Genomic DNA, 27,983 nt, shown 5'->3' with positions numbered 1-27,983 from the left:
AGCAAGAAGATATAACAACGCTCTCTGCTAGTTCTACTCGGGCCCAAAGCAGGGGGAAGAGGAAGCACTGCATGCTGTACATCTGCATTAGGGCTTCCCAACTCCAGCCCTCCAGCAATTTCTGGACCACAACTCCCAGCAGCCAATAATCAAGGATGGTGGGAATTGTAATCCAACAGGAGGAGGGCTGAAGATGCGAAGCCCTGGTCTACATCATGCCACTCTACTAGAAGTTTTGTGAGAAGGATGTGGAGCAGTTGGTTACACCCAGATTTATTTTCTATGCACCCTGTCTGCCAAAATGGTTGCCTGGCTGGTTTCCAGTTCCAATACTCCAGAGAAGTTCCCTGGAAGAGAGATGTTATGGCACGCATTTGCTCACTCTGTAGGAAGACAAAAGAACTTCTTATCCAGGAGAGCAAAGTGACTATTACCTCTGATCAAGAGTGGGTTGTGCACATACCCTTGACCACAGCAAATACTTCTTTTCCTGGTAGTTCAGGATAATTCCTCATCACCGCCACTCTGTACCAATTGTACTGGCAGTAGAGCCCATGCGAGACCCATTTTTACCAGCAGCATTTTCCATGCCCCCACTCTAGCCCCTCAGCAATACCCTCAAGGATCAATGGTGGCAGTTTAACCAAGTGAATAAAATATTGGAACAATTTCCAGAGACTCTTTGGCTTTAGGAGACAGTCTGAAAAATGGAAAGGGGAAGAACAAAAAACCCCTCTGGCGGGATCAGCTGTGCAGAATCCACTTGATATGCCTGAATGTGGCAAGCACAAATGGGTGAAATGGCATAATTTATGCCAATAGTCACTGCTATTTTAAGAAACATTGCATACCCAGAAGCTAGAGTTCAAAAGGGATAAAAAGACCCCAAGAAGATCACTAACCTCTGAGGCAGAGCTTGCTGGGCTTCAAGTCCCATGGGAGTTGAAGTCCAACATCATCCAGGGACCCCAGTTTGAGAACCCCTGCCCTGGGGTTTCTCCTACACACGGCAAAGGGACACATCCCACGGAGGACAAGGAGAGGCGACATGATCTGGGTTCTGTCACACAAAATCCCCCTCTCTCAGGGTCTCAAACTGTGATGTAGCATGTCAAGTGATATGCTCCACACCTGGCCAGACAGACACAGAAAACAGAATCTCTTGGATGAAGGGGGGGGAAAAAAGAGTTTTCAAAGCAGCAGCAACATCAGGTCTTTTTACTAGCCCAAGTCACAGAAGTCACCAAGAGGCTGGGGCCTCTCCCTATTATAGCCATTTCTCTGCAGCCGGAAGAAATAAAGTATTGGATACGAGAGCCAGAAAAAGTTAGTTTCCCTGCGCCTCCGTCCTTGTGTTAACTAAGGTGCCTGTTTGCAATCTGGCCGTTTTGTTGTGACCATGTGTTAGATGCAGAGGCCAGGTTAACGGTAGACTCAGCTGCACAGCAGGCCGGAAGAGAGGCTGCAGCAGCCAAGCTACGGGCCGGCAGCTAGCAGTGGAGCAGGCAAGCCAAGCTTCGGAGACAGAGATCACTGCATTAAAACGTCATTCCATAATCCCTGCCCTAGTTTATATTTTATTGAGTTTTTAAACATCCTCTCTGCAAAAAAACGCATTCATGTAGGTAATTGTCCCCCCGTGTCTTCCAGGCCATGCAGCAGCACCGGAGGAGGGAATGGTTACCAGCTTTACACTGCTCACAGACAACGCAAGAGAGAAATCCTTGCACAGACTAAAGTCTGCTAGAGGCAAAATCCAGCGGGCTGCGTTACCATGCTGCTCAACAGTGGAAGGGAGAGAAGGTGAGGGAGGGGGGAAGAAATGGTAGCAGCAGTTTAACAACAAAGCCACTCCTGCCCCCGCTGGCGTGTCCTACTCTGTGCATAGTGTGAAACAGTGCAGTCGTTCGTCAGAGTTCAAACTGAGCAGACTAGATTTCCCTTCAAACAAAACAAAAAGAACAATTACGGGAAGGAGAAGCAATTCAGCTTTAGCTGGTCCGGCAGTGGACTTGCCCCTCGGAGCTGTCTTCGTCATCCGAGCCTCCGGCCCCACTACCGGTCAGTCCTGTGATCCGGTAGCCCATGTTCAACAGCATCACCTCCAATGGGTCGGCATTCATCCGCCTCTGGTTGGCCTGGGAGGCGCCTTCCATGTCTTCCACCACGCGCCCGTTCAGTGCTTCGCCCTGCAGAACAAGAAGAAGGGGAACATCGGACTGCCTTAGGGCCACTCCTGCGGGGCAAACCCAAGCAGAGCTGCCTCCGCCTCCACCAAGGGGCTTATGAGCTACCTCTGCTAGAGAGGACAGTGTTGGATAGTGACTGGATTTGACCCCAGGGAGGTAAGGATGGGCCTCAAGCACAGCAGGCACACCATTTCTGAACTTGGGTAGAAGACATGGATAGTGCTACAGGTCATGCATTTGTCTACTCAGGCTCACCAAGCAAAGGGGCACCTTTTAAACCTGCTTTAACCTGGTTTTCCAGGGTTTCTAAACTGTTTTGAATGTTTTAACTGTTTTAAAACATCACCTTATTTATTATTATTTCGCTGTGTAAAACGCCCTGAGTCATTTTTGGAAGGGCGATATAGAAATCGAAATAAATAAGCAAGTAAGTAAGTGTTTTATGGTGTTTTATAGTCTTGTTTTTAACTGTTACTTGATTTTAATTGTTTTGTTCTAATGTAAATCACCCTGAGCTGTTTTTGAAAGGGCGGCATAGAAAACGAACAAATAAATAAAATAAAAGTTACGATTCTCTTCTATTTAGCAAGGAGAAAGCAACTGGCCCTGCCCAACCCCAGCACAGCATCCTTCCAGTGGCTGATGGTGGTGTCTCCCTTGTGTTTCTTTTTCAACTGTGAACCCTTTGGGGGTAACCATCTTATTTCTCTGCTTTGAGAACTTCGCTTGAAAAGTGGTATATAAATATTTGTTGTAGTAATCACGCCCTTTAAAAAGTCATCCAAGGCCAGGGGTTCTCATCACATTTTATGGCAATGAGTTCCATAAAATCCAGTTTCCAAAAGCAGGCCTTCTAAAGCAACATGAAGAAAGGCACTCATTGCTTTTCAATCCTCTGCTTTATCGTTTGTTATTTTATTATTAATAATATATTATTATTAAATATTAAATTATTTTTTATAAACTAGCAGGAAACTTCATTGTATAACTCAATGGGAATGCCTAGAAGTCTTTCCTTGTCCTGTGCCTGAGCCCTTGAACTCTGCCTACTTTTGGAAAACAAGCAGCAGTGATCAGGATCTGAAAATAAGTTCAAGTTCCGAAACAAGGAATCACAAGTGTCATGCAACTGAGAATCAGTGCAGTGGTTAGAAGGCTTGACCAAGAACAGAGAAGCCACCCAGAGCCCGCCTCTGCTCTTACCTCCGGCCTGGGGTTCCACAGCCGTACAACGGGGTCGATGCCACTGGTGGCCAGGAAGCAGTAACTCGGGTGGGGCTGGAGGCAGTTAACGATCGACTCGTCACCCTGCAGCACCCGCACTAGATTGGTCGTCTCCTTCTCCCAGATGAAGAAGGAGCCGTCGTCGGAGCCACTGACAATGTACTGCGCATTGCTGGAGAAGATAAAAAGGAGGGGAAATGAGGCAGAGACTGGGGGATGCAGTGAAGTGGTCAGCAGAAGCAAGAGGGAGGGAACGGCCTGTTTTAAGGGACGGAGGCGGATTGTTAAGCAACAAGCCCACAGGTTGGAAAACCCAGAGTTCAGCCTCTGTATAGGATTTTTTCAGTTGGCAGTTGTGTAAACTGGTCCTGGCTTCACAGTTTCCTGCTCCAAGGCATTGCCAAGTTTGTGAAGAGTATTGCTACCTGCAGCAGAATTTTAACGAGGGGAGAAGCGACTGCAGCATGCAGGTCACTAAAGATGTGCACGGAACCGGGCGGGGGAAGTTCGGAGGCAAGGTGGAGGAGGCTACACTTACCCTTCCCTCCGCTTCCCCCCCCCCCCCCGCAGGCACTTCCTTTGCAAAGGGACTGCCGGGGCGGCAGCATACCTCCCTGTCGCCCCGTTGCTTCCCCGGTCCCTCCATCACTGGAAGTACTATCAACAGAACACACTTCATAAACGGCCAGAGTCTGTTACTGAGTCTTTGGAACCAACCTTGTGTTAATCTGAAGAGGAGGAGGGAGAGAGGGAGGGGGGAGGAGGAGGAGGCGGAGGCGGCCAGCATTTGTGCCTCAACATCAAACTGCAGATCTCACAAAAGCCTTTAGCCATGGAAGGAGGGCAAGCCACATCTTTCCAGAAGTTCCCAATGTCAACCTCAAAGAGTAGCTTGTACAGGCAAAGACTGCCCCCAATATTCACTTTGGCTACCACTTCTTGTGACAGCGAGCATGAATTGTCCCCTTTACTAAGCAGGGCCACCTTGGGATGCATTTGGATGGGCAACTACTTGTTAAAGTTGTCTGCTGTAAAACATTCCTTTTAGGGGATGGGGCCATAGCACAGGTGGACAGCAGCGTCCGCCCTAGTATACATTTGGGTAGGTGACTACATGTGATCGCTCTTTGCTGTAATATATTCCCTTTAGGGGATGGTGTTTCTTATTTGTTTATTTATCCTCAATGTAAACTGCTTTGGAAACTTTGTTAAAAAGCAGTATATAAATTTTTGTTCGTGGTGCCCTAGCCCGGGGTAGAGCATCTGCTCTCTATGCAGAAGGTCCCAGCTTCAATCCCTAGCAACATCTCGAGGTAGGGCTGGGAAAGACTCCTGCCTGAAACCTCAGAGAGGCTGATGCCAGTCAGTGTAGACAATACTGAGCTAGATGGACCAAGGGTCTGACTCGGTATAAGGCAGCCGTTATATTAGCTGAACTTATGTTTCTATAAATGGAGCGCAAAAAGCTGTACCCAAAGTGTCTAACACCAGCCACAGATATGGAGGTTGGCCCGGCTGTTTCAGAAGAGGGAGCCTCTCAAAGGCTGAGCCTCTGGAAGCCAAAAGACCGTTTGGTATCCAAGCAGGGCCATGTAGAGGGTTGCAGACACAACCCTATGCAACAGAAATCTCACCCTTGAGCTTGCGAGAGATCCACATACCTGCCAAAGAAGTTTGCCTCCTTGATGTCTGTGGTCGTGTTGCAGTGGCCGCAGTATCGGAACTTGTAGTCATAGCTGCGCTCTCGCAGCACCATCTCATCTTCCGAGATGGAATCTTTGCGTCCGTTGGCTCGCAGCCAGATGGGGCCGCTCCCTTTCTTGTCCTCCGCTAAAAAGGAAATACAAAGTTACGGCGCTGACTTCTCGGGCTTCAAGACAACAGAAACCCTTTTTAGCCTTTTACAGGGTTGCTGCAAAGATGGGATCATGGGATGACTAAAATTCCCTAGTTTTGCAGATGGGAAACAGAGGTTGTCACACAGCAAATTCCTTGAGGCCTCTCAAGGAGTTAACAGCGGAGTTGGGGTTTGAATGCACAGCTTCCAGGTCCAGGCCAGCCTCATCTTCCAATCAGAGGAAACTAGGCAAACCAGAGCACTATGACTGGCTCTCTCATCTGTTAATTTCTTCTAAATGCAGTTGCCAGGGGCTCTCCAAGTTGAATCACTCTGCTGGGAAAGCAGGGTTTAATCCCCACCCCCTTGCTGTTCCCCCATCCCTCCCTATCCTGAAGTAATAACAGGAATTCCAGTAATCCTTGTAGCAATAGTAATAACAGTAGTAGCAATAGAAACATGTTTATGCCATTAGGGAAAACAGACAGCACACAGAAAGCCAGACCCTGGACAAAGGACTGCTGGGTAAGTATGAATAAGCAGCTTGATAAGTTAGGAATGGGGGGGGCGATTTAGCCATTGCTAACCCTCAGGGCAGAAGGGGAACCCACGGTCATGCTGGTCCCCACCATTATCGCTTTTCGAGAAAAGGGCTGTGTTGATGTCCCGGTCCAAGGCATCGCAAGCACTGCTGTGCGCTTGCTCGGGGAACTTTCCTTTGAAGTCATCCAGACACTCCAGGGCTTCTGCGACATACTTCAACTCAAAGAGGCAGCGAGCCAGGCGGAAGTGAGCCTTCAGGTGACAGGGGTTCAGGGAGATGGCCTTCAGGCAGTCTCTCAGGGCGTCATAGTGATCCCCATCCCTGCAACGATAAGTCAGATCCCGACAACTTAGGGGGCTGCTCCCATCTCTCGCCCCACCATTCTTTCGAGGTGGTGACAGGGAACCCACAAGCATGTTTCCTCCCAGCTCTCCTAAAGGCTTCACATGTCCCTTGGCATGTATACCACCCGGCTTTTTTTCTCCTACAGTAAGCAACAAGCTGTGTGTGGCCGCTTGCAAAATTTCTCCCTTCAGGGAAATGGAGGATGAGACTCTTGCTGTTAGGAGGGCCAAGGTGCTGGAAGAAGGCAACACCAGAGCCAGGAGGAGTCAGCATAACTGGCTTCTAGGCAGGCAGCCCATGGGGTGGCTTTAGCAACTGCATTAAGAGCTACCCATGGAGGCGACAGGCCAGTATTCTGGGATCCAGTAAACATAGGAAACTGCCCCATACAGAATCAGACCACTGGCCTATCTATTGTCTACACTGAGCAGCAGTGGCTCCCTGAAGTTTCAGGCAGGAGTCTCTCCCTGCCCTACCTGGAGATGCTGCCAGGGATTGAACCTGGGACCTTCTGCTTGCAAGCAGATGCTCTGCCACTGAGCTACAGCCCTGTCCCCTACCATAATCAGTTAACACTGACAGCTGCCTTCTACCAACTCAGACCATTAGTTCATCCAGTTCAGTACTCCCTACACTGACTGGCAGTAGTTCTCCGAGGTTTCGGGCAGGAGTCTCTCTCAGCCCTACCTGGAGGCGCTGCTAGGGGCAGAACTTGGAACCTTCTGCATGGAAACAGAAGCTCTACCACTGAGTTATGGCCCCACCCCAGGGAAATCCCTGAGAGCAGACTGAGCTCACATGTAGTCAACCATCCAAATGGGCAACAAGGCAAGCCCTGCTTAGCAAAGGGGACAATTTGTGCTCTCTGCTGCAAGAGTGGCTCTTCTCCCCCAAGGAAGGGAGAAGGCATCCCTCCGGTCTCCTCCCTTGGCCCCGTGCTAGAGGGGAACCGGGGCTCAGTTCCTTAAGGCTCCCAGAAGGGGTTCTCATTCACTCACCACTTGCGCTTCATGTAGGCAGCAGCTCTGTTTCCGTACAGCATGGCGTTGCTGGGGGCCTTCTGGACAGCTTTGCTGTAAAGCTGGATGGCTTGAGTCCACTGCTGGCAAGCAAAAGCCTCGTTGGCTTGCAGCTTGATTTTCTCCAGGTATGGAGGAAGCTCCACCTGTGGGCTGCAGGGACAAGGAAAGCTGGAAGGTGACACTGTACACTTGAGCCATGGCAGCCACCTACGGAAGCGGAACCTTCTGGCTGAGAAGCTTGGGCCACAGATGTCCCATCAAGCCAGTCCAGGAAGGTACATTGGCTCAAAGAGATCCTTAATTTCTAAAGGAGAGAGGTACCAGAGCCCCAGCCTCTTTTCCCCAAACCCCTTCTCCCATCAGCCTATATCAGCGTTCTTCGTTGCGTGGCCCGTGGGTGGCCCATGCAGACCCCACTCCCCTGCTGCTGGGGTGCCTGGCCTCCCCCATGCCTTCTGCTGCAGGCCTGTGCTGGGCTCAGCGGCACATGCCTCACCAGGCATCACACAGGCTGCCGCCCGTCAGAACTGATATCCAGCCCTTTCTCCCTGCTCCTCAGCACCCCTAGATATCAGTTTGGAGTGGCAGCAGACAAGAGAAGGTCACTGTCCTGTAGGCATAGGGACTGGCTGTGGGGATTCAACAGAAGAAGGAGAAGAGACACACTTGAGAGGCCGTGCGATGCAAAGGTTAAAGTACTGCTTTCCAGCCAGTGATACAAGCAGCACTGATGGTTCTTCTTGGTATGGTGCCGGTACTTGGCCCCACTACCACAGTGACTCCTGTGGCACTATTCTGCCTGAACATGATGGAAGTGGAAAGGGATGGGCTGGGGTGATAGTACACAGGCAGCAAGGTATTGTGGGGCAGCAGCCCAGCCCTTTGAAAGAGGCACACACTTCAGAGAAGGCGAGACCGGGAGGCAGAAGCAGCCAGTAGAAGTCTCTCCTTCCCTGCAGGGACAACTGTGCAGCAAGCTGCACATCCCAGCATGCAGCAGTCACTTCGGGCAGCAAACCCACCCCCCTCCCTCAGCAAGCAACTTTGGAAAGTCCTGGGAAGAGCCAGTAGAGGACCAGACTAGGAGCTGGTAGCTCCAGGTCCCGATTTCCCTTAACCCATGAATCTTATTGGGTGACCCTGGGCCAGTCAGCATCTCTTGGCCTAATCTACCAAACCGAGCTGCTGCAAGGATCAGACAGGGAGAGGGTACCTCCTATGAGGCCTTAAGCAAGGGCAGAATAGAGATCTAGCTCATCGTGACTCTGCATCCGCACCCATTAGCTCCAGAGGGTTTTTCAGTGCCTTGTGCAATATACTGAGGTCAACCTTGAGGAGGTCACTTGAGGCAAGTGTTCCTGTCACCACATCTGCCCTCGTAGAACGGGCTGCATACCTATATGTACCAGCTGCAGGGGATGCCTGCAACTGGTACACGCCTTCATCTCCTGGTTGGGGGCTTGCTAGATGCATCTGGTGGGCCACTATGGGAAACAGGATGTGGGACTAGGTAGGCCTTGGGCCTGATCCAGCAGAGCTGTTATGTTTTTATCCCCCACCCCCAGTTCAAGAGCAATTTCTGCAGGCCAAGGTGGTGGTGGTGGGGGGGGCACAGCGGATCCTGGTTTTACTACTACTTTCTGGCACAGCTCTTAGCCCAGCTGGTTCTTACTTTCTCCTGTGGATTACTTGCACTTTCTGGGTCACATTTGCATTGCTAGAAAAGAGATTTTCCTGCTGCATTACCTTTCAGAAGAGGGGTGCACAGCAGACACTACCAGCAAGACAACGGTGTCGCCTTACCTGATGTGCGCTCGGCCCTCGGACAACCTGAAGCCATTGCTGTGGAGATGGATGCCATTTGACACGCCATTGGTGGATGTCTTCCCATTCTGCACCTCTGAGAATTGTAAACACAAGCCAAGCATAATCCAGAAATAATGCGCAAGCGTCTTGTGTGCACTTGGCGGAAGGCGTCAAATACAAACCAAATAGCAACAGATGTTGACCTCTCCTCTCCCCACAAACTGTTATTTTGGCTGCCTTTTCTGCTCCTCTTCCAGCTCTGTCCTTTTTGAGATGAGTAACCAGTAACTAGTTCTGGTTACTCACTTCAAAAAGGACAGAGCTGGAAAAGGTGCAGAAAAGGCAGCCAAAATAACTAGGGAGGTGGAGCACATTTCCTGGGAGGAGAAACTCACACATTGGGGACTTTTCAGTAAGGAGAAACTCCAAGTCATACAATGAAGCAAAGTGGTAACAAACTTAGGACAGAAAAGAGAAAGGTATTTCTTAACATGGTGCACAGTCACGTTATTGAGTTCACTGGCATGAGATGTGGCAAAAGCTTAGATGGCAATACATCAAATGTCGAGATTCGAGAAGGAATTGTGTGAAAATGATGAAAAAGTAGCCTCTAAGATGTATAAGTTGTTGCTTTTGGAGAAGACAAGACATGAAGTGGTTAAAACGACTATGATAAAATGGGCTCAAGATGTGGGTCATAATATAGATATGGCAGCTTGGGAAAAATTATGGGAAACTGATTTAAAGTTCACTGCATGTTATACTTTAAAAGAAAATTATTATAAGATGATGCACAGGTGGTATTTGACACCGAAAAAATTAGCATTAATGTATAAAAATGTTCCAAACAAATGTTGGAAATGTGGACAATGTGAAGGAATCTTTTTTCATATGTGGTGGTCATGCGGGAAGGCTAAGGCCTTTTGGGATATGATATACTAGTATTTTTAAGCCCGTTATAATAACGGGCGCTAGCTTCCCCCCCCCACCCTTTAAGCGTTCTTCCTTTCTTTTACTTTTTTTTGTCCCTGTCTCTCTTCCTTTCTCTCCTTTCCTTCCTTTTCTTGTTCTCCTTTTCCTTCTATCTTTGTTTTGTTTTTTATATGTTTTATTCTCTTCATTCTCTTTTTCTCTCTTCTTTCTATAATGGGTGTGTTCTGTGGGGGTTTTGTGTGTGTGTGTTTTCCTTTTTCTCTTTTTCTATCTTTTGTTTTTTCCCTTTGTTCTTCACTTTTATCTCTCTTATTTTCCCTTCCTCTCTCTTTGTTTATTTTGTTCTTTTCTTTCCCATCTCTCTCTTTTCTCTGTTTTTCCTTCTTTATTTCTTTTCTTTTCTCTAGAGTTCTGTCTCCCTCCCTCATTCCTTGTTTTGTCTTTTGCTGTCTGTCTATTTTTTTGTCTGTCTCTCTCTCTTTCTCTGTTTTGCACACCCATTGGGAAAAATGAGAGTACCATCACAATTAGAATTATGTATTGCTTAGTGGCCCCAGAGTGGTTGCACTTTGGAGTGGCTTGCAAGCAGTACATGCACATCTCAGAGCTGTGGATGTCTGCACAGTATGCAAAGTAGTATTGGAAAGTTCTATAATTTTGAACAATTACAGTCATCTTCACAAATAGTAAATAATTAAGCAAAGGGGGTGTGTGTGTGCTTGTGTGGTACTCCCCCCACCCCCCTCCCCACAGTATTAAAGTCCAGATCGTCCCATGGAAATGGTGCCGTTGCCGCCTGCTCCGCTGCCCTCCCGGCCGCCCTTCCTCCGAAGGTCTAGAATATTTTTCCGGGCGCAATTGGCCCATGGAGCCGTCACCACTGTCTTCCCGGCTGCCCTCCCATGAGGAGAGTCCTTCGCCCAAGAACTGCCTAATGTCAGTGGGAGAGAGGTGCTCGCAAGCAGAGCTCCTCTCTCTTGCAAAGCCTCTGCCCGTACTGTCAGTTTGGACGCAAAGGACGCCTATTGCGTCCTTCATGGCCAGAGTGTCAGTTCGGGCAGAGCCGTTGCAAAGAGAGGAGCTCTGCTTGCGAGCTCCTCTTTTTCTCTTTAATGCAGTAGCTTTCAGCCCGACGGACATGGCCGGGGTAAGGAGGACTCGGGAGGGAGGGAGGGCAGCCATCGGCAGTATTTGGGTGGAAATGGCCGCCCGTGGGGCTGTGAAAGGAGGACCGGGGACGCAGGAGTCAGGAAGGAGGGTGGGCGGGGGGCCAGCGGCAGCATTTGGATTGAAGTGGCCGCCCGTGGGGGCTTGAAAAGAGGACCGGGGATTGGGCGGAAAGGCCGCCGGTGGGTCCGGGGTGGTGGTGGCGGGCGGGCGGGCAGCGATTGGCCCGTAATGGGCGCCTGTGGGGCCGCGGCGAGAGGTCGGGTGTTTGTTGCCAAAGCGGGCGGGCGGGCAGCGATTGGCCCGTAATGGCCGCCCATGGGACTGTGGCAAGAGGTCGGGTGTTTGCTGTCTAATGGCCGCCCGCGGCTTTGGGACACTGGTGTCTGCGGTCCTGTCTCCCTTGGGCTGTTCTGGGCCTGCGCTTTGCGCAGGCCCAGAACAGCCCAGGGAGGCAGGGACGCAGATCCCCAACATTCCAAGGCCACGGCCACTCACTTAGCCTTTTATTATATAGGATAATGAGTTGAAGAAAAATTTTAAAAGTGACATTTCCTAAGAGGCCAGAATCCTTAGTGCTGGGAATAAACACAAGGAGAGTTCTCCAGAAGAAACTTAACATTTTTTATGTATGCAACCATGGCGGCTAGAATAGTATATGCGCAGAAATGGAAAGATAATAAAATGCCCTCAAAAGAAGATTGGTTGATAAAAATTTTGGAATATGCTGAGATGGCAAAACTTACAGCACTTATAAGGGATGGAAACTTGGAATGTTTCAAAGAAGATTGGGAGCCATTCTTATTTTACTTAAAGAACTATTTTTCCAATATGGACCTTTCAGCAGGGTTTGAAATTTAGTAACAGCAGCAGGTTGGGTAGGGTAAAATCGAGTTTGCAATGTGGAGTATATGTGTTTTGAATTATTATAGCAATGGTAGATTTGTATAGCCAATATGAACCGTGCAGATTGGTAAGCGGGAAGTCAACATTTACTTAATTAAATGTAATGGGATTGTTAAGATATTGTAAAAACCAATAAAATTTTAAAATGCGAAAAAAGATGGCAATAGAAAGGGGATTGGACCAATTCATGGAGAAGGGTAGGTCTATAGTCTTCATAGCTTAATGTAGTATTCTTCATTGCCCAAAGGTCAGTGGTGGTCCCCATCAATCTTAAATGCAACCCACTGACTCATTATGTATTGAGTCTGTGTGAAGCTTCAGCCTCGGCTCAATACTCTACACAGTCCCCCTGGCCCTATGTGGAGACTATCATTCTCATTGTGCAGTGCTGCGCTTTGTCCTTTAAGGGAAACGGAGCCTCCTAGAGCCCCTGCACCATATTGGAAGGTGCACGTGGAGTGCTGAGAAATGTAGCCCTTCCCAGCACTTTCCCCATGGAGATCTTAAGAGAGGGCTCAGTCTCTCTTAAAAGGTCCACCCAACACTGAGAAAAACGCAGTACTGTGTGGAGATCAGCACAGTGGGAAATGGCTCTCATATTGAAGGTTTTTTGCCACTTGAAAAATAGTGAAGTGAGGCAGGATACCACTGAATACTCATTACAGAAGGGGCAACAGCATGGAAAAGCTTCAGGGTCTGCTTGTGGGCATCCCAGAGGCCCCTGGCACTTCTAGCTGGATAACAAGAGCAGCCCTGCTGGATGGAACCAACAACCCATCTAGCCAATGGTCCTTCGTTCAAAGCATTTCATACTCAGTATTTACCTACTGGTTCAGAGAGTTCAAAGGCTACGATGCAGGTGGATGGAGTTTCTGTATGTCTGACATGGGGCTGACCAGAGGTCTGACAGGCATTAGAGCTCCCTAGATGTGCATCAGAACTGTGGCCTTGTGCTAAGTGCCCGTTTGGGCCCAGGCCATGAGTGTACACAGATTATGCAATTTATAATTGTACATTTATACAAGCATCCACCCAGCAAACAATGGAGACTGCAGTGAGCAGGTCATTAACTATCCAGTCATGACTATACATACATGAGCCTCCCAAAATATGCCTCCAGACTACTGGGGACAGAGACATACATGATCAGGAAAATGACTCACAGTAATCCCATTGAAGTTAAAAGGACAAGTTTAGCATTGCTCAAGTTGTCCTTTTAGTTTCAATGGGACTTCTTCGAGTAATTTTCCTCAGGTCAGCCAGGGGATACTTTCTTTGCTTCACTACCATTTCCAACAGATTTTTGCAGGCTTTTAAAGGCACCTTTTAAAAGTGGTGATTCTCTTTATTTAGCAAGGGGACAGCAACTGGCCCTATCCAGCTGGCCCTATCCAATTCAAAAAAGTCAACTATCATCTGTCCCCAACCACAGGCAAAGCCAGCCCTGCTATAATGATGTGCAGAAGAGTATCGTGGCGGGGCGAGTCATTGAGGCCAAGTATCGCCATCTCTACTTGCTGCTGCTTCTTCAGTTAGGACTGAGCACCCTCCGCCCTCAGGAGGTCAGTAGAACCATATGCTGCTAACAAGGTTTGGGGGGAAAGATTCTGTATCAAGTTAATGTGTTTTATTGATTTTAAGTGGGCTACTCTGGCAGACTTGTTAGCTGAATGGGTGTGGGTGTGTGTATGTGTGTGCGTGCACACACACACACACACGCAAAAATGCTTAACAAAATCAATATTAACTAGCAGCAATACAAGCCAGGATCACAATTCAGTTTAAACAAGAGTTATAAGATGGTTTGCATCCCTTCTAACCAAGCAGTTGACAGCTGCAGCCCAGATCAGGCGCATGGATAGTAGTCCTCTGATTGGCCATTACCAGATGTCAATAGAACTTGTACCTGACTGAGGCTAAAGGACCCCAGAAAAACAGATTCACATCTGTTCTGGGAGGGAGGGAACATAACAGAACCCATTGAAATTGGCCTTCCAATGGTTTAGCAGAGATCACAGCCACACGCCATCAGAAACCAAGGTGCCCTGCACAACCTGGTAGAATGGAGCCTGTAGCCCAGTGGTAGGTCATCTGCTTTGCACACAGAAGGTCCCAGGTTCGATCCCTAGCAACTCCAAGTAGGCCTAGGAAAAGATAGCTCTAAGACTCTGGAGATATGCTGCCAGTCAGTGTGGACAATACTGAGCTAGATGGACCAGAGGGCTGACTCAGTCTAAGAAAGCTCCCCATGTTCTTAGCAGCCTTCTGCTACTGGAGGATTTGCAAGGACTCTTGAGTTTTCTTGCATGTCAGGCAGCCACTGTTTTAGTCTGTGGAGATCACCCATTCTGTCAGCATCAGTGGGGGGTGAAGATACAGGCAAGAGCTCCCTCAAGTGGCATGCTGCAGTTATACTGTGCTTTTTCTGAAATGCTTGCTGAGATGTGAGAGGGAATATCTACATTAAAATTACAAGTGGTCAGTTTTACACCAGTTTAGCATGGATGGCTTTCCCTAAGCAATCCTAGTTTGGTAAAAGTGCTGACGTTTCATGGAGAGGAATTCTCCCTCACCCCTCAACTATGGCACTGAGAGCTTCCTTGAGAGAAGGAATGACCATTAAACCCATTGAAGTTTGTAGTGTTGATACATCTCAACTTCTAGCATGAGCCAGGTGGGGTGGTCAGTACTACTGGGGTGGGGGACAGAGGCTCATTGTGATTTTTGACAAGGTGTACACCCCAGACATGGAAAATAGACGATAGTATTGCAATACTTTTAGTGTGTCATCATACTTTTATTTTCCTGACCACTGGGCTTGCAGCAGTCAGATTTGCAATGGTTTTTCAAAAGCTTTTAAGAACACAGGAACCACTATACAATTGTATCAGTGTCAGAGAAAAAGAAAATTGGCAGGAGTGTCCTCCAAAGATTATTCCATGGAGGGAATATAACAATTTGTTCATGTGACCCTAACCCTTTCCTCTGCACAAAAACAACTGATTTTACCCTAATGGTTTTGGGGGTAGGGATAAAGAAGGGACTGTACAGCTTTACAGAAAGCTGTAAGTGCAACAATGCTATCACCTATTTTCCATCTCGGGGGGGGGGGGGGTAGATGTTGCCAAAAATCACTATGAATTCATCTGTTACCAATGGCATGAATGTGTGGGTCTGGTGCTTTGATTAGTTGCACCTCTCTCAATCAGTGTTCCCTCTAAGGCGTGTGCATGTGCACCCACTCACACGTTTTTGGATGTCCGCTCAGTTAATTTTAGATCCTGCTCAGGGTGATTCAGGAAGGCCCCATTCTGAACGTGTGCACACACTGCCTTGATACGGCTGCCCAGAACAAAACTCATTCCATACACAGATTAAAAAAAAAAATTTAGAGTACACCGCTCTCAGTTCTACTCCCCCACTAATCCAAATGAGGGGGGGGGACCACACACATCTAGAAGCCTTATTATAAGTTGCCAGCAATGTTGTGAAAAGAAGCAGCACTGGGGAAAAGAAGGCCTTGCTGTGCTGTTTTATTTATCATTATTGATTATTCCAAGCCACTAGGCTTTGCTTCATACACTTCTCTCAGCCCTCCCCGCCCCTCCGCCCAATAAGCAAGCAAGCTTCTATCCATTATAGACACTTGGTTTTATTGCTCTAAAACAGGTTTGGGACACTGCGTACATACCATTAGCCCCTGAGAGCCCAACTTAATGCTCTACACCATCTTCTGCCATCCCATGGCTTTTAAAGCAACAGCACAGCCTGCCCCTGCAGACTGTTTGGCACAGGAAGACCCCATCTGAGGAATCCAACTAGCCTATGGGGCACACACAAGGGGCTTGCCTATGGAGCACACACCTGCCTATGGGGCACACACAAGGGGCTTGCCTATGGAGCACACACCTGCCTATGGGGCACACACAAGGGGCTTGCTCACACAACCACCAGCAGGGCAAAAGAAGTGCTTAGCCTGGATAAGATTGCTGAGCATGCTCCTGATTGGCAGCTGCACGAACTACAAACACTAAGGTAGGAGGCAGGGAGTGTGACTGTGTGAGGGGTGGCAGCTGGGTAGGATGAGCGGGCCCTACCCAGAGTTTGCCCCCAGCATTTCACCAAGGTATGAGGAAGAGCCATCCTACCCAGTTTCTGCCTTCCACATGATCACGTTCCCCACCTCCTACCTTAATGTTGTCATTCTTATGACTGCTGATTGGAAGTGCGTCCGGCTCTCTACCCAGACTGGGCACTTCTACCCCACTGAGGGTTGTGCTCCATGCAAAACACAGTGATGCTGGAGGCCCTCTTCTAAATCCTAGGGCATTATGGCACACACTTACCTCCCGAGGAGTGGCATTTCTTTGGCAGGAGAAAAGTATATGGCCGCTGCTTGTAAGTCAGGTCAAATAAGTAAACCTAGAAGATCAAAGAAGACAGTGAGCTGATGTTGGTGCAGACGAGCTATAACAAGGAATAAGGCATCCACATTAAAAAAAGTTAGTCTGAGACAATCAGTTTTTAAAAGTCACATGCGTGTGCATCCAACACCATGTACATATTTCTAGTAGAAGACAATGTCCTCCACAAGAAAATGTGCAGTATGAAGGTGCCCTCTTGGATCAGCCACCAGGCATACCTCAAATGGAAGCAGTTAGTATGTTCAGCTGCTAATGTGTGACGGAGGGCCAGTTCTCGCATGGGTGCATTCGGATGATCATCTAAAACGTTTTCTGGAAAATGCTGAGCCTTGCCCCTGGTGCATCAGGCTTAGTTCCTTACTTCTTGCTTGGACCAAGCCAGTTCGCTTCAAGTGGGAAGGAATTAAATCCCACGCATGGGGTGGGAGGATGGAGTTGCGTGCAAGTGGCTTAGCGGAGGAGCATCTGCTCTGCATGCAGAAAGTCTCAGGTTCAATCCCTACCAGCCTCTCCAGGCAGGGTTGGGAAAGAGACTCCTGCCTGAAACCCTGGAGAGCCACTGCCAGTCAGTGCAGACAATACTGAGCTCGATAGACCAAGGGTCTGACTTCGTAGAAGGCAGCTTCCTACGAGCACACAGGCAGGCATGCACACAATGCTTACTCATGATCCTTTGAACTCTGGTTTGGAGGATCATCTGAATGCCGCTATTATGTGACAGCAAACCTGAGTTTGCCTCCAAGTGTATGATCAGCAAAGAACCCCTTCCTCCAATTTCTCATCAATTGATCAATCGTCCTTCCTACCTGCTCTCCCCCCATGTTGACCAACAGCTCAGTGCCATCAGGACTGAAGGTGACATATGTAGCTACCAGAACTCTCAGCCGGTTATTGTAGTCTGGTAATTTTACTGGAAGATGTCCTGCGGATGGGAAAGAAATCCAAGCATAGTTCACCTGTACAGTTTAATGGAATCAAAGCTCATTAAATCTACCATACCAATAACCTCATATTTGTGCTGACTTCTGCACCACTCCTCGGTAGCAAGTGAAACAGGCTGTCAACTGGGGTGGAGACTGGTGAGCCTGTCTTGCAGCAGCAAGCAGGAATTGTCCCCGTTGCAAAGCAGGGCTCCCCTTGGTTTGCATTTGGATGAGTGAGCATATGTGAATCTTGTAGCTCAGAGGTAGAGCATCTGCTTTGTATGCAGAAGGTCCCAGGTTCAATCCCTGCCAACATCTCCAGGCAGGGCTGGGACAAACTCCTGCCTGAGACCTAGGGAGAGCCACTGCCAATCGGTGTCAAAAACACCGAGCGAGGTGGCCCAGTTGACTGACTATATGGCATTAGGCAGCTTCCTGATTGTTTTAAGGGATGGGGCTGTAGCTCAGTGGAGGAGCATTTGCTTTGCATGCAGAAGGTCCCAGGTTCAATCTCTAACACTTCCAGGTAGGTCTGGGAAAGACCCTTGGCGAGCCATGGCCAGTCTCTGTAGAGCAGGGCTGCACAACTTCAGCGCTGCAGCTTTCATCATGCACAGCCACAGTAGCCAATAGTCAGGGATAATGGGAGTTGTATTCCCATATCTGCAGAAGGGCCAAAGTTGTGCAGTCCTGCTGTAGACAATCCCGAGCTATATGGGTCAAATGTCTGACTCAGGATAATGTAGCTTGCTATGTTCCAACCTTACTGCAAATACAACCCACAACTGAAGGGCCCCATGACTTCTGAGCCATTTCACCCCAGTCCAGCTTAGCTAGATCTGGCCCTTTCGCCTCAACAAGCCAGCCATCTTCCTGAAAACGTCAGCAAGTGGGCACCAGCCAAGCCACCATACCTGCTACGTAGTACTGCGCTGCACCATCTGGGAGGGGCTTCTGCCGATCACAAAATGTATGGACTCCAGCTGTGGGATTCTGTTTCATGCTTTTTCTAACAAGAAGGAAGAGTTTTATTTTGAAAATGAGGACACTACACTTCTGGCTTTGAACCCATCATCCCACCAATCTACCAAGAAGGACAATAAGGAAACTAGAGCCATTACATTTAAAACAGACAGAATCTACTGGAGGAACATTTCAGACCACCAACGTTCTCTCAGGTCTGTAACTACAGTTAAGACTATTTATAGGAGGACCTCAATATTTGGGGGGGTTCTGTTCCTTGCTGCAGCGGCACGAATATTGAGACATTAGGGCAATGGCATCGTGAGGGTGAGGTTCCTGGTCAGCTCAAAATTTGCTAAAAATGGCTGAACACTGACCATATTTCGAGGGCAAACATGGGGGGAAGCTCCTTACCATGCTTTGCTGCTCCCCCCAAGTCATGCAGTGCCCCAGAATACCCATAAATCAGCCATAAATCAACAATTTTTCCTGTTTTTTCCTCTTGAACAGAGTCATTTTGTGGCTCTGAGGAACAAAATGGCAGCCAGAAATGACCTCCGCAGTTATTTCTGTCCACCCCTGACCCATGGATAAGCAAGGTCAAAGTGGGTTTCCCCCCACTGTTTCCCCTCGTGCATACTGAGGACGGGTGTCTTTTACCCAACCGTGACTACATGAATCTGCAGATAATGAGGTTCTCCTGTACTTGCATTTATATTCCACTCTCCTTCAAAGAGCCAGAGCAGTGTCCATGGTTATATTTATCCTCATAACAACCCTGTGAGGTAGGTTAGGCTGAGAGGAAGTGACTAGCCCAGAGTCACCCAGCAAGATTCATGGCAGAGTGTGGATTTGAACCTGGGCCTCCCTGGTCCAAGTCCAACACTCTAACCACTACACCACACTGGCTCCAATTTTAGAGTAATCTTATCACAAAAAATAATTTCACACCATACATGGTGTAGCTCCTAGGTTCAGATCTCTCTTTAGATTCCTGTCCCCAGGAGTTTTAACATCTAAATTCCAGGAATGGGGGGGGGGGACTAGAGAGAGTGGAGAAGAGGCAATGCAGAGGCAAGTGTAACAAGGGCAAGCAAATACACTTACACAATAATCATATTTAGTTTCAGTTGGGGATGAGGACTTTATTGCAGTTTGTATGTGCTGGAACCTTATTCAGAAACTAGTATTTTGAAGCCCATTATAATAACAGGCGCTAGCCTTTTCCTCTCCCCTTTACTGTTTTTTTTTTTTTAATTCTGACGACGACGCTGCCGCCGAAGTCCCACCCTCCCTCCCTCCCAACTTCCGAAACCACCTTACCCCTCCCGGCCGGGCCCTCCGCTGCCCGGGGCCTCTCCCTTGTCACCGCGGCGTGTCCTCCGGCCAAGGCGGCGGCGGCCAGTGTCCCCTGGCGCCGCTCACCCGGCTTCTTCGGGGCGGCCGCTTCTGGCCGCCCAAGATGGCCACCGGGTGCCGGTGGCGTGTCTCCCTTGCTCTGTTCTGCGCATGCGCTCCGCGCATGCGCAGAACAGGCCAGGGAGGCACGGACACACTCTTGGTGTCCGTCCACGGACGGACACCAAGCGTTTTATTATAGAGGATGGCTGTGTATGCTTAAAATGAAACCTATATCAAAGGGGATTCAATATTTTACTGTGGTCTTTTCATTTCATAGTAGAAAAGCAATAAGGGTACATCTCTCATCTTGTCAAGACTGGGGTGTGCCTGTGTCCCACATGTATCCACCATACTGCAGAGGAAGTGTGTGCTACAATGAATCAGGCAACCTTTTAAGATGCTACAGTGCCTCTCTTTTTCACTGCAAAGCAACATTTGACTACTTTTCTAGAATATGCCCTATTCCAAGGGCCATACACACCAGATACATCTGGAAGATTCTTAAGGCAATAGGTCTGCACTTCATGACTCCGGAGCTCTATTGGGGGATGGTGCTGAAGCTCACAGGGAGAGCACCTGCTTTGCATGCAGAAGGTCCCAGGTTCAACCCCTGGCAGCTCCAGGTAGGGCTGGGAAAGACTCCGGCCTGAAACCTTAGAGAGCCGCTGCCAGGCAACACTGAGCTGGATGGGCCAAAGGTCTGACACACTAGACAGCAGCTTCCTATACCTGTACACCTCAGCAGCTGTGTGTAAACATGTACATGTTTCTGTGTGACTCTAAATGCATTTATTTCAAAATTGATTCATGTCCCCTTTAGTGCAGGGTACACAGATCGGAAGGGCACTACTGCACATGTATACCGATTACAGGTTAACCTAACCGGTGAATAATTATACATGTGTACAATTCAGTATATGTGTGCACTGTACACATTGTATGTGTGCCAAACATAACATATAGATAGGGCCTGGGTGTATTAATTCAAACTCTATTAGTGCTAATTTATGGTGAAGTGGAAAGTTAACTATACCATCTCATGGCCAGATGAGATCTCAGTGTGGGAGCTCCTGGCATTCACCTAACCAAGTATATGGTTAATGGTAACTTATTTAAACAGATGTTAGTCTTAAGGCGGCACACAGTTTGTTGCAATGGATTAATAGGGCTACACTTCCAGCATTTGTAACTTACTTTGAATTTGCTGCCTCCTAAAGAACACTTACTCCCTCCCTTCTGGATTTTAACACTACCACTACTTCCACTTGGAGATTTGGCCACATCCAGTTGCTGGCATTAGTCCCCATTACCTGTGGTTGTGGATCATGCGTATGTCATAGATCCGTACAAAGGGTCCACTGGCTCCCACTGCTAGGTAGTTGTTGTCCTGGGGGTTGACAGTGAGACACTTGGCCTCCACAAGCTGCCCACAATATTCCGTCAGATCAATCAGGACTTCTGAGTGCTTGCTGTTCTCTCGCAGGTCATACTGTCTACAAAGTGAATGAAAGAAAGTGTTAGTAAGTGATCACAAGAGAGGAGTGGTCAGCTAGAGGAACTACAACCCAAGCCATCATGAGAAAGGGGCAAGTTAAATGGACATCCCCACGCTTTGTTGATCAGCTAACTTGACATTCTGTGTTTTATTTATAATGGTCTGCTTTGATAAAAAGGAAGACACGTAGCTCAGTTACAGAGCACACTGCTTTGCTGGCATAATGTTCTAAGGTTCAGGCATTGGTATTTCCAGAAGAAGCATCTTAGGCAGAAGGTCTGGGGAGAGCTTCTACCCAATAACCTTAGAAAGCCACTGCGATCACAGTGGACAATAGTGGGTTTGATGGACCAATGGCCTGGCAGTATAAGAGGAGGAGAGCTGCATGTGGAAGGTCCCAGCTTCAATCCCAAATCCTTCAAAAAGCATCTCCAGGTAAGGCTGGGAAAGATGCTTTCCTGAAACCTTGGAAAGCTGCTGCCAGTCAGTGTGGGCACTACTGAACTAGATGGACCAATAGTCTGACTCAGAACAAGGCAGTTTTCTATGTTCCTATAAGGCAGCTTCATACTTCAATTACAAACTGAAACTAGTGTAATAGTTATGGTTATCTTTCCACTCCAGCCTCCAAAGCTTGAGAGTTGTATTTATACCTATTGGAGAGTTCTTCACATCCTCATGAAAATATAGTCTCTCACATTCTTGGCAGGCGGAATCAAGAGCTAAAGCAGTTATCACTTGATCACACTTCAGAATAGATGGGCAAAACACTCCTCCTACCTGATCAGCCCATCTTCTGCTGCACTCCAGAAGGTATTGGGCCACATGGGAGCTGTGGCAATCCGCTTGACCCGGTTTTTGTGATCCCCAAACATATGGATGGTTTCCTTAACCGTCAAGTCATGGACATGCACCTTGGAATCTGCAGCCCCAGTAATGAGTATCCGGTCTTCTGCATGTGGTAAGAACTAAAGAAAAAACAAACAAGATATTCAATCAGTTTATTTGTTTAGCCATAACAAAAATATTAGAGATACAAAAATTACGTAGTTAGAACAATGATAAAAAGCTCTTGGGGCACTCAAACACAAAAACATGGACTTGGGATAATTCAGATCATATCAGCTTGCCATGAACACTGATGGCAGAAACTAAGAAGTTGGCTGCTTTCCTTGAGATATAGGGCCTGGTATCAGTGAATTTAAACAAATTCTGCATATAACCCCAAAGTTCTTCCTGTTATATAAGTTACTACAAAAGAATAAATGGATCAAGTCTTCCATTTCCCCAGACCCACATGGACACGGACATTCAGCAATTTGAATCCTGGCCTTATGGCCTAAGCAGTGTGTGTGTGTGTGTGTGTCTATCTCTATGTAAATAAATTTAAAATGTCTTGTATACCACCTCCTCCAAAGATGCTAGGCAGTTAACAGCAGCAGCAGCAGCAATAATTTTTTTAAAAAATTAAAGGGCAAAAGCCTGGCAAAAAAGGTAGGTCTTGAGAAGGGCCTCAAAAGAATGTCTTGAGAAGGGCCCCTCTTTACTGAGGGGGCTGAACAAATCTGAGGGGGCAGGGTGTTCAAAGCTGAGACCCAACAGTGGAAAAAATCTGTCTCACATGCTAGATGTAAGAATTCTGTTGGAGGCTTGGGTACCTCTTTATGAGGGTGCTGGTGACTAAGCCCCAGGCCACAGGGTTTAGAATAATCAATGGGGAAAGTTCTGGGAATGGACTACACCTCTCAGCAGCTCTCCTTCCAAGATGGCACTGAAATGGAGCAGGACTCAGTGGTCTTTAAGAGGCCTCCCTCCAGGAGGGAGTTAGTGAGGAGGAAACTTAACTCCATACGGGCCCTGAGGGGCTGTGTGGATTATCCATATGAACAGCTCTGCTGGAGTGGGCTCCAGCAGCCCTGCTGGATCGGGCCCAAGGCCTATCTAGTCCAGCATCTTCTTTCCCACAGTGGCCACCAGATGCCTCTGAGAAGTCCACAGGCAAGAGCTGTGGGCATGCCCTCTCTCCTGCTGCTGCTCCCCTGCAACGAGTATTCAGAGGCATCCTGCCTCTCAGCTTGGTAGCCTACAGCCATCAAGACCAGTAGCCACTGACAGACCTGTCCTCCATGAATTCAGCTTTGACTATTCAGGGCTACAAAACTGCACTGGCTCAGAGGCTAGCTGGCTTTTCCTTTTCACCATCTAGCCTGAAGTCCACTCACCTTGACAGAGAATATGTTTGCCGTATGCCCTGTGTGCATTGAAAGGAGCTTTTTGTGGTGTAGGGGATCCCACACAATTGTGTGCTGGTCATCCGAGCCAGAAGCCAACAAGCTGAGAAATCCAAGGAGAAAAAGCATTACACGTCTGGTTGCACTGACCATTTGCAAGAGCTACTCGAATCTTACAGTTTTCTCCACAGTCTTTTGTGATCAGTCCTCAGATACAAGCACTACTTAGACACTAGGTGCAACCTATGTTTACAGAGTCCAGTGGGGAACTCAGGAGGCGAAGCCGATTCCACTGTTCTGCAAGCTAGATCAACATGAACAAGGCAAGACAACTACCAATGGCCATCTGACAACTGGGCCCCATAAGCCCTTGATAGAAACTGTGCCCTTGGCCAGGTGAGCTTCCCACAGACATTTAATAGAGCTGTGTATACTTTCCCCAGGGGCATACAAGGGCTTGAATCACAAGCAAGCTATCCCACCAACCAATCTTACAGTTCTCATGCCGAAATGTAGCCCACTTGCTGCAACTTACAGCCAGTCTCCTAGCAGGTTCAGACATGGTGTAGAAGCATGGCTTATTTTGTGGCTAGTTTGTATATCTGAACCCACACCACTTGATAAACTGTGGTTTACTCTTGGGAGTCAAACCACAATCTGAACCCAAGGTCTGAAGTTGGTTAGTTCATCCTACCCATGGTCTTGCATGATGTCTAAATCCACAGTAGTGGTTAAATCTTGGTATGTTTCAATAATTTCACCCTTACAGGGTTCAGGAGGGGAGCTGGTATTGCAGTAGCAAGCATGAATTGTCTCCTTTGCCAAGCAGGGTCTGACTTGGTTTGCATTTGGACGGGTGACATGAGAATACTGTCTGCTGTATGACATTCCCCTCAGTGGTAGAGCACGTACTTGTATGCAAAAGGTCCCAGGTTCACTCCCTGGCATTTCCAGGTAGGACTGGGAAAGATTCCTGCTTGAAACCCTGGTTGTTGCCAGTCTGTGTAGACAATACTGAGCTAGATGGACCAATGGTCTGACTAGGTCTAAGACAACTTCCCATGTGCCCAGGTTCCTATGTTCTTGCATATAGAGAGGCAAGCCTAGGTCATGGGAGGCAAGGAGAAGGGGCACGACCTGAACAAACCATGATATGGTGAGACAGAGATTTGGCAATTATCTGTGGTGTAATAGAAAGACCTTACTTAAAATAAGCCCCTGTTCTGCATGATGTCTGAACCTGTCCACCAAGTTTTACTATGCAGTCCTCAACTTATGTGGCTGACAGCGTTACACGCTCAGCATAACTCCGCCTACCTGGCAGTATTTAGCCCTTTCCTGAATGCCATAGCATTGTTCTGAATTAACACAAATGTAAGAAGAGCCTTGCTGGATCAGTCCTGCTCTGCCAAGCATCCTCTCTCAACAGTAGCATGCCAGAGAAATACAGAAATTCATGAACAGAACCTTAGGCTGATGTCTACTTTTGACTGCCCCCAGCACCTGGTGTTCGGAAGTATGCTGTAGCCCTGTGTTGCTATTGTGGCAACTACCTATCACCATACAGGTCTGCCATGAGTTTGCCAAATCTATTTTAACACTATTAAAAAATATTACCTTGGAAATGGGTTATAGAAGGCCTGCACAACTTGGGCCCTTGAGCTGTTTTTTTGACTGCAGCTCCCAACATACCCAACCACAGTAGCCAATAGTCAGGGACTATCTTCCCTGTAACGGGGATTCCAAGAAGTTGTTGACTACAACTGCCACAATCCCCAGCCAAAGGTCACTGCAGTTAGGAATTCTGGGAATTGTAGTCAACACCACCTGGGGATTCCAGTTGCAGGGAAGACTGGTCATGGATGATGGGAGCTGCAGTCCAACATCTTCAGCAGGGTCCAAACAGAGCACCCCAGGGTTCTAGAGAGCACACGGGCCATTTGGCTGAGCAAATGGGAAAGCAACCCAGCATAAAGCCAGTTACCCACCCCACTTACAGGACCCCCTCCATTCTGTCCTGGATGCAAGCTATGCTATGAATTCATTCATCCTAAATTATCAGAAATACTTACGTTCCCTTTTCATTCCATTCAAGACAGTTGACACAGCCAGTGTGACCCTGAACAAGAAGAGGGAGAAACATCAGACAGATTCTAGATTTAACAGAAAATTCCATGGGGGGCGGAGGCGGTATACTCCGGTTCAATAGGTCCAATTTTCCTTGACATTTTAAAATTCTCTTGCTCTCTCCTGGCCTCAGGACTTCCAGTCACAGTAGTAATGATTCTAATCTTTGTAGGTGTAAACATGTCACGGCATCTAAATATCCTTTCCAAGGCCTTCATGGCAACCCTACCAAGTGCTGGTCTGCGGCGTATTTCTTGACTGCTGGATCCTTTACTGTTGATGGTCGATCCTAAAAGGCAGAAGCTATCCACCACTGCAATGTCTTCATTATCAATTCTGAGGCTAGTTGCTGTGTAAACGTAAATTGTCTCTTTTGCTGAGCAGGTTCTGCCCTAGCATACATTTGGGTGGGTGATTACATGTGAGCGCTCTTTGCTGCAATATATTCCCTTTAGAGGATGGTGCTATAGCTCAGTGGTACAAGAATCTGCTTGCATGCAGAAGGTCCCAGGTTCAGTCTCTGCCAGCACCTCCAGGTACGGCTGGGAGAGATTCCCGACTAAAGCATTGGGGAGCAGTTGCCAGTCAGTGTAGACAATACCAAGCCAGATGGACCAGTGGTCTGATTCAGCAGAAGGTAGCTTCCCATGCTCCTAACTTTTGTACATTATGTACAATTAACAGGAGTAACTTGAAAGGCACAAGAAGCAGCCTCTGCTCACATTAGAGAGAGAAGGAAAACATTCTAGGAGAGCTTCAGATCAAGCTAGATGCCACAGCAGAAGACACATGTGTCAAGAATGGGGCCACCTACAGAGTGAGGGTTGGGGCAGCTTAAACATTAGAGCAGGCAGAGTGCTCAACTATTGCTCTGAAGTCATCTGTCCCTAGTGGGCTTTCTTTTCTTGGGCAGGCAATCCTCCTGTCACTGAATCCCACCAGCAGAAAAACAGGGAGAGGTCAGGCTCAGCATTACCCTCTCACCTGCCCCAATGCACTTGAAAGCCACTCCTACCCACTTTTATAGGGATTCAACATTACCCAAGTTAGGCCATGCGTGCCACTCACGTATCTGCTCTGGCCCTTATCAAGATCTAGCCTCTGTATATGGTAGTCGAGTCAGAGGCTCCTGCCAAGATCTTGCTGTGCACAAGGAAACATGCCCGTAATCCACAAACCTCAGTCAGTATAATAACTGTGTACTAATCTTTTAGGGAAAACTGGGTTAAAAGACAAAGGTGGCCAGATCTTCTCTCCAGCGTTATGTATGACTGAAGCAAACTGGCATTTCAGAGAAATAAGGTGAAACGGCTCACAAGGAGATGAATTTGTTACACTAGGAAACATTTCAGAAACTAGGTTATGAATCCCAGCACCTGTCCTGCTTTGAGAGCGCAGCTACACGTGATACAGTTCTGACTATGCTCTGCTTACTGTTTTGTGAAACTCGTTATTCCATCCCTTGGTGAAAGCACAGTTCTGAAAGGCATCTCACTTGAAAACCTCATCCTTGCCATCTATATTGCATTGTTTGTTTACTTCACATGCATTCTTAAAGTATTATAGAACAGCCCTGTTATTATATCTGCTTATATGGGGATATGTGAGGAGTTAGGGCCAAAGAAACAGCAGCTCATCCTCAGCTATTCAGTGAGTTTTATGGTAAAGGGGATATCTGAAGTGGGGGCTTTCCAACTCCCTATTCACTTTCCGCCCCTTAATGTTTATATATTATATTTACCTGAATCCAAATCTAGGTTCTTTCCAAGTTCTTTTATATTAGAAATTTGTCTGGAGCCATTGTGGGGAGAGTCATCTTACATGCAAAGTGCTATTCCTTTGGGGTAAATTTAGGTATAACCTACATTTTTAGAGGGTTGCCTTAAATTCAGGGTTGTCTTCTATTTGGGTAAATATGAGTACACACATTTATATTTCACTCTTCCTCCAAGGAGTCCAAAGGGGTGTACATAGTTATGATTATCCTCACACCAACCCTGTGAGGCAGGTTAGGCTGAGGGAGAAGTGACTGGCCCAGAGTCACCCAGTGAGCTTCATGGCAGAATGGGGATTTGAACTCAAGTCTCCCCGGTCCTAGTCCAACACTCACCACTACACCACCCTGGTGTGCACGCACACGGTATTGTGGTGTATTGGTTCAGAAAACTGACCTATAAACAAGGAAGCCCCCAGTTCAAATCACCTCAAGCTACTGTGATCCAGAGCTCACACCTGCAATACCCTGTGCCATGCTACTGACCCACCTCAAAGGAGTCTTATAGCTTACCAAGGTCATGTCAGAGAAGCATTCTGAAGCACTACAAACAAGCCTGCAATTTTCAACTACCTGGCTGGATGTCACTATCTCAATTCGTGAGGTTCTATTTCAAGCATTTGTCACGCTCCATTTTTATTTATTTTTTATTATTTTGTATTTGTATCTGGC

The 27,983-nt window shown here is 47.7% G+C and overlaps 1 protein-coding gene and 1 non-coding gene across 4 annotated transcripts in view; one reads left to right on the top strand and one right to left on the bottom strand.

The window, feature by feature from the left end:
• Positions 1-1,564: 1,564 nt before the first annotated feature.
• WDTC1 (WD and tetratricopeptide repeats 1) overlaps positions 1,565-27,983 on the bottom strand; it is a 36,570-nt gene continuing 10,151 nt past the window's right edge. For 2 of the 3 annotated variants that reach the window (XM_053267394.1, XM_053267393.1), the window contains exons 4-16: positions 25,483-25,529; positions 23,402-23,513; positions 21,960-22,147; positions 20,995-21,177; positions 18,235-18,329; positions 17,204-17,319; positions 16,320-16,395; positions 8,965-9,061; positions 7,138-7,311; positions 5,880-6,115; positions 5,075-5,243; positions 3,393-3,585; positions 1,565-2,189 (exon numbers count right to left, since the gene is read on the bottom strand). In XM_053267394.1, coding sequence (XP_053123369.1) covers positions 1,992-2,189; positions 3,393-3,585; positions 5,075-5,243; positions 5,880-6,115; positions 7,138-7,311; positions 8,965-9,061; positions 16,320-16,395; positions 17,204-17,319; positions 18,235-18,329; positions 20,995-21,177; positions 21,960-22,147; positions 23,402-23,513; positions 25,483-25,529 — 1,884 coding nt within the window. In that variant the 3' untranslated portion in view covers positions 1,565-1,991. Of the gene's footprint in view, positions 2,190-3,392; positions 3,586-5,074; positions 5,244-5,879; positions 6,116-7,137; positions 7,312-8,964; positions 9,062-16,319; positions 16,396-17,203; positions 17,320-18,234; positions 18,330-20,994; positions 21,178-21,959; positions 22,148-23,401; positions 23,514-25,027; positions 25,164-25,482; positions 25,530-27,983 lie in introns of those variants that run through there. The other variant, XM_053267396.1, reaches the window with a different exon arrangement.
• On the top strand, positions 17,567-17,638 carry TRNAT-UGU (transfer RNA threonine (anticodon UGU)). The gene has a single exon. It is a non-coding gene; the product is annotated as a tRNA-Thr (tRNA).

Source organism: Hemicordylus capensis, chromosome 7, assembly GCF_027244095.1.
Source record: "Hemicordylus capensis ecotype Gifberg chromosome 7, rHemCap1.1.pri, whole genome shotgun sequence".
NCBI classification, from domain to species: Eukaryota; Metazoa; Chordata; class Lepidosauria; order Squamata; family Cordylidae; genus Hemicordylus; species Hemicordylus capensis.
Note: the sequence above shows the minus strand (reverse complement) of the source record. Positions and strands in the feature narration are given on the sequence as shown.